We start from the raw sequence: 14,005 nt of genomic DNA, 5'->3' as shown, positions 1-14,005 counted from the left end.
TCTCCACCCCTCCCCCTCTCCTTCCTCTCTGTCTCTCTCTTCCCCTCCCGCAGCCAAGGCTCCACTGGAGCAAAGTTGGCCCGGGTGCTGAGGATGGCTCTTGTGGCCTCTGCCTCAGGCACTAGAATGGCTCTGGTTACAACAGAGCGACGCCTCAGATGGGCAGAGCATCGCCCCCTGGTGGGTGTTCCGGGTGAATCCCGGTTGGGCACATGCGGGACTCTGTCTGACTGCCTCCCGGTTTCCAACTTTAGAAAAATACAACCCCCCCCCTCAAAAAAGAACAACTATAAATCAACAGTTTGCCTAACTTCAATTTAACCTAATGTTCCACAATACTTCTCTCCAAAATGAGTCAGATACTTAAAACATATTTAGGTATTCTAGAATATATAACCTAATATTAGCCCTGTTTTAAGTTTACACTTATTACATCTTTTGTATTACTTAGATATAAGGTATAAAATAATTTTGAAATTTCAAATTTTAGCTCTTAAAACCTAAAAAGAGATTTGGGAACAAAGAACCAATAATATTAAATTAGCAGGGGACATTATTTAGGTCTTCCACCTAGTAAAATGCTTTTTCTTCTATGTCTCACTGAGTCAGAGAACCAAAGCCAAAATAAAGTAGGAAAAATAAAAAACAGTTTCATATTCTGAAGGAGAGAAAAATTTACTTGACCTTTAGAGATGCTTGAGAACATTTGTAGAAACTATTCATACTCCACACCTTACCAGAAGTTAGGATTAGATTTCATTCTACTTATGAATATAGTTAAATGGACTAAATTATAATATCCATGTTATATAGAAAGGCTCAGAAATTAATCTCTTTTTGTTATTATGGTATTTATATCCTGTGTTCATTGTGTTGGAAGTTGAGAGAAGTGCATGTAATATAGTTTCTGATGTCAATGTTTATATGGAGGCAATTAGCAGAAATGATAAGATCTAGAAACTATAAACCTGTTCTAGGGACCCCTCTATCTCTATCTCTCTCTCTCTCTCTCTCTCTATCTATCTCTATCTCTATTCAGACTAAGATCTTCCTGGGTGATAAGCAAATAAAACCTTTTTCTCCTTTTTTTTTTGTATTTTTCTTAAGCTGGAAACGGGGAGAGACAGTCAGACAGACTCCCGCATGCGCCTGACCGGGATCCACCCGGCACGCCCACCAGGGGCGACGCTCTGCCCACCAGGAGGCGATGCTCTGCCCCTCTGGGGCGTCGCTCTGCCGCAACCAGAGCCACTCTAGCGCCTGGGGCAGAGGCCAAGGAGCCATCCCCAGCGCCCGGGCCATCTTTGCTCCAATGGAGCCTTGGCTGCGGGAGGGGAAGAGAGAGACAGAGAGGAAGGAGGGGGGGTGGAGAAGCAAATGGGCGCTTCTCCTATGTGCCCTGGCTGGGAATCGAACCCGGGTCCCCCGCACACCAGGCCAACACTCTACAGCTGAGCCAACCGGCCAGGGCCTTTCTCCTTGATATAAAAAAAACACACCAAGATTTAGGTTTGGGCCCTTACCAGGATCTGAACTTCATCAGACAGTTCCAACAAATTCCCCTCAAACTGCCCAGAGGAACTGTTCATACAGCGGACAGCGACTTTGATACTGGTCCGACCAGCTGCTTTAGTGTGGACAACCATCGCAAAGTTATTCTCTACTGTAAGCTGTAGAAAAACCTAGACATTGAAGGGATGGATTAAGAAACATTCATGAATAAACACTGTGCCCTTCTCCCTGTTGTAACAATAACAAAAATATATGTTGGAAGTAGCCATCTAAAAGAATTAGAGTACCAGGGCTTAATTTCATTGTTACTTCCTTTCATATTCTTAGCTACATAGTCACTTCTAGAGAAATCTCTGCTTGCAGTGCTCAACTAATTCTGGCACTTCTCTAGGACTCTTAAGTTATTTCAATGTCAATTCATTGATAGGAGAAGAGTGAAAATGAAGGGGTTTGTAAAATGAGTCCTGACAGTAGAACTTGGGAGAAAAGTGAGGCAATCTACTCCTGGAGTTCAGAGTGGTAGCAAGAAGGGAAGAGGACAAGAAAGGGAATCTTCTTTTATTTTTTTAGGTGACAGGAGGAGAGATAGAGAGACAGGGCATGGGCCCTGACTGGGATCCACCCCGCAGCCCTGTCTGAAGCCAATGCTTGAGTATTTTTTGGTGCTTGAGGCTGTCATGCTCCGACTGCTCTGACTGAGCTATCCTCAGCAACTGGGGCCACACTTGAATCAATCAAGCCACTGGCTGTGGGAGGGGAAGAGGGAGAGAGAGAGGGAGAGAAGCAGATGGTCGCTTCTCCTGTGTGCCCTTATGGGAAATTGAACCTGGTCCATATGCTGGGCTGACACTGTCTGCTGAGCCACCTGCCAGGGTCTGAATGGTAAGTTTCTATTTTAGGATCATGCTAAAACTGACTGACCATTTCCCCACTTGCTTTGCTCACCATTCTAGTCTAGACTGAAAAAATTCTAGACTAAAACTTGACAGATTTATGGAATAGGGAAGGTAGGGCCAACACTAACACAAATGTTGAAGTAGGCACCTGGTGCCTACCTTTTTGGTATGCATTTCATGTCCTATCTCCTCTGCTCTCTTGGTGTCCAGAGCCATCAAGATCCTCATTTTAGCTCTCTCTCTCTCTTCTTTTAAAAATTTTATTTAGGCCTGACCTGTAGTGGCGCAGTGGATGAAGTGTCAACCTGGAATGCTGAAGTCGCCGGTTCAAAACCCCGGGCTTGCCTGGTCAAGGCACATATGGGAGTTGATGTTTTCTGCTCCTACCCCCCTTGTAGCTTGGTTGTGAGATAGAGAGAGAGAAGGGGGGAGGAGCAGAAAGCATCAACTCCCATATGTGCCTTGACCAGGCAAGTCTGGGGTTTTGAACTGGCGCGTTGGCCCTGGGCACTGAGGATGGCACCGTGGACTTCTGCCTCAGGTGCTAAAAAAGCTCAGTTGCGAGTATGGCCCCAGATGGGCAAAGCATTGGCTCCACACGGGGTTGTCAGGTGGATCCCAATTAGGGTGCATGTGGAAGTCTGTCTCTCTATCTCTTCTCCTCTCACTTGGAAAAAGAAGAAAAAGACCCCCTCCCAAAAAACAAAAAGAAAACATCAAAACAATTTTCATAAACATAGAGACTTAGGCTGCATTTTGGATCCCCTCCATGCCCATCCTGAGGGCTTCAGCCATTCCATATGTAGGAGGCACAGAATTGGGAGGAGCCAGCATTACCACAGGGAACAAACCATCAGAGGAGTAGTTTAATTAATCATCTTTCTTATCTTTATTACTGATATAGGGCATTCAGTTTGAATCAGCTGCCAGCTGGTGGCCCACACCAGCCCCATGGCACCCACAGCACCCCATGTGCTCACAGTGGGAATTCAGATCCTCCCAGCTCCCAGTAGCACATGCCCAGGAATGTGCTCAGCATTCACTCTTTGTACAGCTGATATCAACTGCCCATAATGCAGCACAAACATGATTATTTATACAATTGTGTCTGAACATGATAAAAGATTACAGTGGTACCTTGCGATACAAGCAGACCAATATACAATTTTTTTTTTAAATATGAGCTGCAGCCTGACCAGGCAGTGGTGCAGTGGATAGAGCGTCAGACTGGGATGCGGAAGACCCAAGTTCGAGACCCCGAGGTTGCCAGCTTGAGCATGGGCTCATCTGGTTTGAGCAAGAGCCCACGAGCTTGAACCCAAGGTCGCTGGCTCCAGCAAGGGGTTACTCGGTCTGCTGAAGGCCCATGGTCAAAGCACATATGAGAAAGCAATCAATGAACAACTAAGGTGTCTTAATGTGCAACGAAAAACTAATGATTGATGCTTCTCATCTCTCCATTCCTGTCTGTCTGTCCCTGTCTATCTCTCACTCTGACTCTGTGTAAAAAAAAAAAAAAAAAAAAAAAAATGTTTGAGATTCGAGTGAAATTCCGAGATACAAGTAGTGATTCTGGAAGCTGCCACTAGTTGGTGCGTTGACACACGGGTCCAGTATCAGCAGCACGACACCAGCATCTTGTTCTTTCTCACGTGTTACCCTCAGAATCAAGTTGAATCTCGTGCGCTGTACTCATTCTTGCATCATTTTTGCATTTTCACTAACTTTTTTTGTGTGCTATCATGGGGTCAAAGAAAGTGAGTGTAAAGGACAGTGGTGAGAAGAAGAAGAGAATGATGTTGATAGAAGTAAAGCAAGAAATAATAGAAAAACATGAGCGTGGTGTACGAGTGATTGAACTGGCAAGGCTGTACGACTGCTATACATCTACAATTTGTACCATCCTTAAACAAAAGGATGACATCAAAAGTGCAAATCCAGTGAAACGAACTACAATTCTGTCCCAATTAAGGACAAATATCCATGAAGAAATGGAGGAGCTTCTGCTGGTGTGGGTGAAAGAGAAAGAGCTGGCAGGAGATACAGTGTCAGAGACTGTAATATGTGAAAAGGCATGTATTATTTACGGTAACTTGAAGAAGAAAGAACTATCAACCTCAAAAGAGGCAGCAGAAGATATGTTTAAGGCAAGTCATGGCTGGTTTGAAAATTTCAAGAAGAGATCTGGCATCCACTCGGTGGTGAGGCATGGTGAAGCTGCGAGTGCTGACGTTAAGGCAGCTGAGGAGTACCTGCATGTTTTGCTGCACTTATTGCAAAGGAAGGCTACAGCCCCCAACAAGTATTCAACTGTGACAAAACAGGATTGTTTTGGGAAAAAAATGCCCCAGAGGACTTTCATCACCACAGAGGAGAAGAAGCTGCCAGGCCATAAACCCATGAAGGACCATCTGACCCTTGCATTGTGTGCAAATGCTAGCAGTGACTGTAAAGTAAAGCCACTGCTAGTGTATCATTCCGAAAATTCTAGAGCCTTTAAGACTCACAAGATTCTTAAAGAAAAACTGCAGGTTATGTGGCGTGCCAATGCTAGTGCATGTGTTATGTGGCAGTTTTTTATTGAATGGGTAAATCTCGTCTTTGGTCCTGCAGTGAAGAAATATCTTCAAGAAAATAAACTCCCAATGAAAGCATTACTAATGCTTGAAAATGCTCCAGCCCATCCACCTGGTCTTGAAGATGACATTCTCGATGAGTTCAAATTCAAGAAAGTCCTCTACTTCCCACCCAACATGACTTCAATCTTGCAACCTATGGATCAGCAGGTCATTTCCAACTTTAAAGAGCTTTACACGAAGCACTTGTTCCGCGGCTGCTTTGAGGTGACTGAGAATACAAATCTAACCCTTCGAGAGTTTTGGAAAGATCACTACAACATCGTGATATGTTGACACATTATTGACTTGGCATGGCAAGAGGTTACAAGAAGAACCTTGAACTCAGCATGGAAAAAGTTATGGCCTGATGTTGTTGCAGACAGGGACTTTGAAGGATTCGAACCAGAGACTGAGACCGAGGTAGAAGCATTGGAGGAGATTGTGTCCCTCAGAAAGTCGATGGGTCTGAAGGTAGATGAGGGTGATGTAAACGAGCTCATCAAGGAACATGAGGAGGAACTCTCAATTGAGGAGTTGAAGGAGCTACAGATGATGCAACATATGGAGCTTCTGCAAGAGATTAGTAGTGAGGAGGGGGCAGAGTAGGAGGAAGTGATTTCTACAAGTGAAATTAAAGACATGCTGGCAATGTGGGAGAAGCTTTCAAGTTTCATTGAAAAGAAACACCCAGAAAAAGTTTCAACTGGTTGTGCTTCAGCACTTTTTAATGACACTTGTTTGTCACATTTCTGTAACATTTTTAAAAGGCAGGCAAAAGTAAACCTCTTTGGATAGATTTTTATTCAAAAGTCCTGTTTGTGAAAGTGCCTAAAGTGCAGCCAAAAAGGCAAAACCAGTTTATGATTAAATAAAAAATACATAATGTTAAGCTTAGGTTAAGTTTAACGTTAAGAAAGTGCTTTTTTTTTTTTTTTTTTACAGAGAGAGAGTCGGAGAGAGGGACAGACAGACAGGAACAGAGAGAGATGAGAAGCATCAATCATTAGTTTTTCATTGCAACACCTCAGTTGTTCATTGATTGCTTTCTCATATGTGCCTTGACCGCAGGCCTTCAACAGACCGAGTAACCCCTTGCTCAAGCCAGCGACCTTTGGTCCAAGCTGGTGAGCTTTTGTTCAAACCAGATGAGCCCATGCTCAAGCTGGCGACCTTGGGGTCTTGAACCTGGGTCCTTCCGCATCCCAGTCTGACACTCTATCTGCACCACCGCCTGGTCAGGCCAAGAAAGTGCATTTTTTTACAATTAAGTTTTTGTGGTTTCACTTTAAGTAAAGAAAGTGCAGTTTTAGTTTTGTTTAAAGTAAAGAAAATGCAGTTTTAGTTTATATTTAGTGTTAAGAAAGTGCAGTTTTAGTTTACATGTCTACAGTGCCTGCATCCCTTCCTCCCTCCCTCCTCCTCCTCCTCCATTCACCTCTGTTAGCCGCAATCATCTGTCTCCAAGGTAAGAATACAGTACTAAATAACACTTTTTTCTTTTATTTCATATATTCTGTTATGCACTGGTAAAGTATACATGTGTGTTTCTTAATTAAAAACATGTCTTTTTTTCATAATTTAGGGTGGTTTCGGGATGTTTCACAGGGCTGGAACAGATTAAATCTATTTCAGTTATTTTAAATGGGAGAAATTTGTTTGATATACGAGTTGACTGACTTACGAGCTTGGTTACAGAACAAATTAAACTCGTATCTCAAGGTACCACTGTATATTAATATTTAAACTCTATTGTATACTTCATATTCATAATGTGTTACTCATATAATATACTCATATGTTTACAAATACAACAAAATATTAAAGGAAACATTGCTTTGAAAAGCTCTTTGCAGCAAAGTATATTAAAAATCATATAACATATGTGATCCCACAAATTTGGATTTTTCATATGAGTTTCAGGTTTTCAGCATTCATGGAACAATAGGAAAATGAGATAAGTGATAATATTATGTAGTTTAGAAAGTGAGTCAGTCTAAAACTTATGATGAAATAAACTTAATATCAAGATCCCTAACATAATATAATAAACAGATAAATTCATACCTCTGAATGCCTGGGCACTAGATCTAATACGTCCCTTTTGCTCATGGACCAGTGGAACATGAGCACTGGGTTGGCATTGCTAAAGGAGAAAGGAGTCTGGGTACTGGTCATTCCCATGACATAAACTGGCATCTGAAAAAAAATGGTTTTGAGCTACATATTCTGCCTCACTGGCATTATCAAAATAATAAACCCAGACAGAGTCATCATACTGACCTCAGTAGCTGTGATGAGTTGAGTTGCAGGTGCAAGGATCCTAACAGACCTTAGCTGAACAACTTCAATCTGCACCTCATCCTGCTCAACAGGGTGAAGAACATGTTAAGGCTAAGAGGGAGCTGTGGAGTGGACAGAGATGCTTATAATAACTCAATGGGTCTGACCAGGCGGTGGCGCAGTGGATAGAGCATTGGATTGGGATGCCGAGAACCCAGGTTCAAGACCCTGAGGTCGCCAGCTTGAGTGCGGCTCATCTGGTTTGAGCAAAAGCTCACCAGCTTGGACCCAAGGTCGCTGGCTCCAGCAAGGGGTTACTCGGTCTGCTGAAGGCCCGCGGTCAAGGCACATATGAGAAAGCAATCAATGAACAGCTAAGGTGTCGCAATGTGCAATGAAAAACTAATGATTGATGCTTCTCATCTCTTTCCATTTCTGTCTGTCTGTCCCTGTCTATCCCTCTCTGACTCTCTCTCTGTCTCTGTTAAAAAAAAACACACATATATATATATGTATGTATATATGTGTGTGTGTGTGTGTGTGTGTATATGGGAAACATATATATATGGGAAAAACATATATATATATATATATATATATATATATATATATATGGGAAAAAAACTCATTTGGGCCCTGGCTGGTTGGCTCAGTGGTAGAGCATTGGCCCGGCATGTGGAAGTCCAAGTTTGATTCCCAGCCAGGGCACACAGTAGAAGCGCCCATCTGTTTCTCCAGTCTTCCCCCTCCCGCAGCCAAGGCTCCATGGGAGCAAAGTTGGCCTGGGTGCTGAGGACGGCTCCATGGCCTCCACCTCAGGTGCTAGAATGGCTCTAGTTGTAGCAGAGCAACGGCCCAGATGGGCAGAACATCGCCCCCTGTTTGGCATGCCAGGTGGGTCCCGGTTGGGTGCATGCAGGAATCTGTCTGCCTGCCACCCCCTGCTTCTCACTTCGGGAAAAATAAATAAATAAATAAATGAAAAAATAACTCATTGGTTTGTTACTGTTTGAGGCATTCAACAACAACAAAAAACATGCCATAGTATGCTTGTTTTTGCTCTTTATTCTATTTACTTATTTTTAAAATTTTCCATTGATTTGAGAAAAAGGGGAAGGGGGAGGGAGAGAGAGAGAGAGAGAGAGAGAGAGAGAGGCGTCGACTCATTGTTCCACTTAGTTGTTCTATTTTTGAGTTATGCATTTATTGATTGCTTCTCCTATGTGCCTTGACCAGGGATCAAATCCGTGACCTCAGTGTGCTGGGAAGATGCATTATCCACTGATCCACCTGGCCAGGGCTGCTTTAGTTCTTTAAACAATTCCTTAAGGATAGGGACTAGGTCTTATAACAATGCCAAGTACTCTGTGGGTTTTTCACTAAAGAGCACATAGTTCCCATGCCTGATTAAAAAAGCATGCCAGATGAGAGGACTAGAAGGGTTTTCCCAGGCTGGTGACACCTTCCTCATCGTTACTCCCTCCCCCATCTCCCAATATGGTTCCTAGATGGAAGAGTAGAAGCAGAGAAGAACAAAAATCCAATACCTGTGAAAACACAATGACTTTGCCAGTATCTTCATTCACTGTCTGGATGGTGCCATGGACCACAGCTGTGCCAACCACCTTCCCTGTAACTTGCCCCCTCCTATTAACAACAGCCACAGTCTGATTACTGATGGAGAAATGAATGATAGATTGGGGTTGGGGACCACCTTCGGACATTACCTGGAATTTGAACACACCAGAAGTATGGGGAGAAGTCATATCTCTGTTCCCAACATTTTGTCCAAACAGCTTGACTTCTTCATCTTCTCCCACTGCCCAATATCCCCCATCAACTCAAATGCAGAAGAAATGGAAGTTCTATAAATGATCCATTAGATTCTAAGAGGTAGTTCATTATAGAACAGGGAAAATACTAATGTTATTTTTTATCAGACCTTACTGTACTTGACTGGGTGGGAGTAGACAAGAGGAGATCAATCAGATAAGGTGGATGTATGTGTGTTTTGCGGTGGGCAGAGGTGGGATGAGGAAAAAGGGTAAATCTTATTTTTCTGTCTTTTTTTTTTCTTCTTCTTCCCAGGTGAGAGGAGGGGAGATAGAGAGACAGACTCCCGCATACATCCCAACCAGAATCCACCCAGCACCTCTGTCTGGGGCCAATGCTCTGCCCATCTGGGGCCATGCTCACAATCAAGCTACTTTTAGCCCTGAGGTAGAGGCTCCACAGAGCCATCCTCAGAGCCTGGGCTGATGCACTTGAACCAACTAAGCCATGGCCACGGGAAGGGAGAGAGAAAGAAAAAGAGAAAGAAGGGGGAAAGGTAGAGAAGCAGATGGTTGCTTTTCCTGTGTGCCCTGACTGAGAATCAAACCCAGGATATCCACACACCAGGCCGATGCTCTACCACTGAGCCAACCGGCCAGGGCCTTATATTTCTGTTTTTAAGATCACCTGCATCATGTTAGTTGGAATCAGTGTCATTTTCTCTGGAACAAGTTTGAATGGAGGAAATACCTTGAAGGAGAAAATCAAAAGGACTACAGTGACTGTTAAGTCAATTTTATAACAAATGATCATGCAGCTTATTCTAAGGGAAAAACCCTAATTTTATATAATAAAATTATATACAAAGATATATATTTAATAACAAAATTATAAATTACTTAAATGAGAATGCTTAAATAAATTATTACATATTCACTCACTGGAATAAAAAGTGAGGATTAAATTATTATTATTATTTTTGGTGATAGAGACAGAGAGAGAAAGGGACAGACAGACAGGAAGGGAGAGAGATGAGAAGCATCAACTCTTCGTAGTGGCACCTTACTTGTTCGTTGATTGCTTTCTCATATGTGCCTTGACCAGGGGGCTACAGCAGAGAGAGTGACCCCTTGCTCAAGTCAACAACCTTGGGCTCAAGCTGGTGTGCCTTGCTCAAACCAGATGAGCCGCAGAAGTTGGCAACCTCGGGGTTTCAAACCTGGGTCCTTCACGTCCCAACCTGACACTCTATTCACTGTGCCATGACCTGGTCAGGTATGATGAATAAATTTATGTTTATAATTATCTTTCTTTTTCATGTTTTTCCCCCAAATATATATATAGAGAGAACAGTATAAAGAATTCTCAGGTACCTATTACACATCTTCAACAATTATCAACACATGGCCAACAATTAACTTTTCAGCACACAAGAAAATACTTTTTTTTTTTTTTTGTGACAGAGACAGTGAGAGAGAAGAAGAGGGATAGACAGTGACAAACAGGAAGGGAGAGAAATGAGAAGCATGAATTCTTTGTTGAGGCACTTTAGCTGTTCATTGATTGCTTTCTCATATGTACCTTGACTGGGGGGCTCCAGCTGAGCCAATGACTCCTTGCTCACGCCAGCGACATTGGGCTCAAGCCAAAGACCTTTGGGCTCAAGCCAGCGACCACGGGGTCATGTCTATGATCCCATGCTCAAGCCAGCGACCCTATGCTCAAGCTGGTGTCCTGTGCTCAAGTCAGATGAACCCATGCTCAAGCCAGTGATCTCAGTGTTTTGAACCTGGGTCCTCTGCATTCCAGGCTGATGCTCTATCCTCTGTGCCACTGCCTGGTCAGGCAAGGGTATTTTTTTTACAGAAAAAAAAAACACAAAACAACCCTATACAAATCACATATTGTTGCAAAAGTTAGATAACTAACATTCAGTCAAATGAGTTGCAACTTGTATAAACTAAACAGAAAACGAGGTATCAATTTTGGATGAGATAATTTTCTTACTTCAATGTGCTGAGGAGATGATGTGAATTTTCTCCCTATCTTGTCTCTAGCAATAGCCACAAGTGTGGTTTGCCCAACAGTAACAGCTCGAAGGATATAATTTTCAGAGTATTTGTCCTGTTCCTCTGTTAGCCTGCAAAGACCCATGTTATTTTAGGTGAGAAAGATTTGGGTTTAGGAGTGGCCAGTTATGCATTTTTCTAAAATGCTTAACATTTTCTGCTCATTTTAACTCTAGTTAGAGAGAACTGCCAGAAAATAAATTTCTAGAGTCAAGAGACCATTCATGGCAATGGCAGGAGCGTCCTAAAGGGCAAAAACGTTCTTCTAAGGCTCCAAAGAAATAAGAGCAAGATAAACATAGACTGGCAAAACTGAAAATACTAAATGGCTTTCGAATTCCTGTAATCCCCCTTTTGCAGAGGGGAATACCAGTGCTTCCAATTCTAAATAGATTTTTGAAGGTCCACTAGCTGGAAACACTTCCAAAGATACCAGCCAGGGAGAAGTTTCATAAAATGGAAAAATTAATGAGATTCATGATTTCAGCCCCAAAACAAGACATCTGATGATCTGGAAGGAGTATTTTATAGAGAGCTGAAAATGGGAAGAAAGTAAGGGCTGAAAGGTACTGTGACAGAAAGGGAAATAACCTAAGGGAGGGCTGACCAGGTTACCAGGAGGGAGAGTCTCATGATATTAAGCATAGGGAGAAAGAAGTATTGAAATGGTACTTACGTCAGGATGACAATGGCAGAAGCCAACTGCAGTTTGAGCTCCATGTTTCTGAAGTATTTATTTTGGAATGGGTGTTTGGAAGAGTCAAGAACTCTCACAGTTACTAACACAGTTTTACCTATTTCAACCTAGTAATTAAAAAAAGAAAAAGGTAATTTTAGTAGAGGTGTCTCATTCTCCAAGGACAGTCTACTCTTAAAGGGTGGCAAACTATTTTGTTCATACTAAATGCTCCTGGTCAGCCTTTGTTCAAATAAGACTAATCTATGTGTAGTGTCTTTATCTTCACCGTGTTTTATGTTAGAATTTTTTTTTTGAGCCAGAGAGACAGGAAGAGAGAGAGGAGGAGCATCAACTCATATTGATAGTTGCAGCACTTTACTTGTTCATTGATTGCTTTTTACATGTACCTTGACAGGAGGAGGGGGGGGGCTCCAGGTAAGCCAGTGACCCCTTGCTCAAGCCAGAGACCTTGGGCTCAAGCCAATTACCTTGGGTTTCAAGACAGCAACCTTTGTGCTCAAGCCAGCGACTATGGGGTCACATCTATGATCCCATGCTCAAGCTGGCAACCCCACACTTAACTGGTGAGCCTGCACTCAAGCCAGATGAGCTCTTGCTCAAGCTGGCGACCTCAGAGTTTTGAACCTGGGTACTCAGAGTACCAGTTTGATGCTCTATCCACTACACCACCACCTGGTCAGGCTGAAATGTTGTTCTTTAAGGGCAGATATTTCCAAAACAAAGGTCCTGGTATGTACACACAGTAGCTGAGCACAGACTATATCAAGTGACGCTCGAGAGTGAAAATGAGGCTGATTCATTTATCATATAAAACACATATCTCCCACCTTATCAATCAGATCAAGCTCCAGCTCTTGTATGTCTGACACTCTGAGGTAGGCCATTGCTGGACTTAAGAAAGCCAAGCATAGATCATAGACGTCCAAGGTGAGAAAGCCAGGGTGTACTGGAACTAACTAGAAGGAAGAAGATGGTAGCTGGGTAAAGAAGCAAGCATGCTCCAAGCGGAATCATGGCAACTATTTTCATCCAAAGTGGAAAATATAATACCTTACTTCCTCTGTGATGGGAATTTTGAGAGGTCACATTACAAATTTCAGGCATAACACAATATATACCTTTAATATTATGTTTTAGATAATGGCAAAATAGGCACCCTTAACAATTGTTAAGTGATAAAGATCAAATTTCAGTTGATTGAATTCAAGTAGAATCCAATATACATATCCAGCTTCTTAATTATGAACAGGGAAAGAACCTCATGAAGAAAGTCAAGTCTGTTTATGTTGCGAGGGCACATAATGAGGGAGAAAGCACTGGGCAGACACACTTCATTTTCCCTCTTGTACCACTGCTCCTGCGCAGCAGTGTATTTTCACAGCATCTGCTTGCACAGAGTGCCTCAGTCTCCCATTTTAAAGACAAACATTATGACTTAAAGTAAGCTAAATTCTTTTGAGCTCTTAGGAAGAAAGAAAATATAAGCATATGTTAATGTAAGGTATTACTTTTATTACAAGTGAACTAAAAGCAAATCCCTTAACATAATTGTCCATGAAGTCAGCTTAAAACCTTGAGTTGTCAAAAAAAACACACAAATAACAAAACCTTGAGTTGTCATATCCTGGCTAAAAACACCATATACTCAGGTTATATACAGCTAGTGCTCAATTTACGACCACGATTGGTTCCGACAGACCGGTCGTAACACGATTTGGTTGTAAGTTGAGTAGGCTATATGTACAGTACTGTGAAATGATGTTATAAAAATCTTTAAGTCATATTTTATTATAATTTTCTTTCATTATTGTTATATATCATAATTTTCTTTGTTCATTTTATGCCATTTGTATTATCTCTACACCATTTTGTTTCTTATTTTTACATTTGTCAGGTTTAAGTAAAACACTGCATTACCAGTACAACTGGTTTAATATTTGCAAAGACAATTTCCTCTTGGTAGAGATCTTGGGAGGGGTTTGATGAAAAATATCCAAGACACAAAACACAAATTGCTGTACCGAGTCTGGGATAACAGTTGAAATGGTGCATGGGGAGATGGTAGTGCTGCCAGAAGCTGGTCCGCACTGTCGTATGCCCAGCTGGGCAACGCTTGCGCTGCCAGACACAGAGCAGTCATGGCTAGTGATTGTGGTC

General features: G+C 42.3%; 1 protein-coding gene across 2 annotated transcripts in view; it reads right to left on the bottom strand.

The window, feature by feature from the left end:
* Positions 1-14,005, bottom strand: part of NUP210L (nucleoporin 210 like) — a 146,830-nt gene that overhangs the window by 32,594 nt on the left and 100,231 nt on the right. For both annotated transcript variants that reach the window (XM_066362390.1, XM_066362391.1), the window contains exons 21-28: positions 12,676-12,804; positions 11,825-11,952; positions 11,087-11,219; positions 9,767-9,829; positions 8,854-9,033; positions 7,307-7,387; positions 7,091-7,222; positions 1,524-1,682 (exon numbers count right to left, since the gene is read on the bottom strand). In XM_066362390.1, the coding sequence (XP_066218487.1) occupies positions 1,524-1,682; positions 7,091-7,222; positions 7,307-7,387; positions 8,854-9,033; positions 9,767-9,829; positions 11,087-11,219; positions 11,825-11,952; positions 12,676-12,804 (1,005 nt within the window). The remainder of the gene's footprint in view (positions 1-1,523; positions 1,683-7,090; positions 7,223-7,306; positions 7,388-8,853; positions 9,034-9,766; positions 9,830-11,086; positions 11,220-11,824; positions 11,953-12,675; positions 12,805-14,005) is intronic.

Source organism: Saccopteryx leptura, chromosome 2, assembly GCF_036850995.1.
Source record: "Saccopteryx leptura isolate mSacLep1 chromosome 2, mSacLep1_pri_phased_curated, whole genome shotgun sequence".
Taxonomy (NCBI): Eukaryota; Metazoa; Chordata; class Mammalia; order Chiroptera; family Emballonuridae; genus Saccopteryx; species Saccopteryx leptura.
Note: the sequence above shows the minus strand (reverse complement) of the source record. Positions and strands in the feature narration are given on the sequence as shown.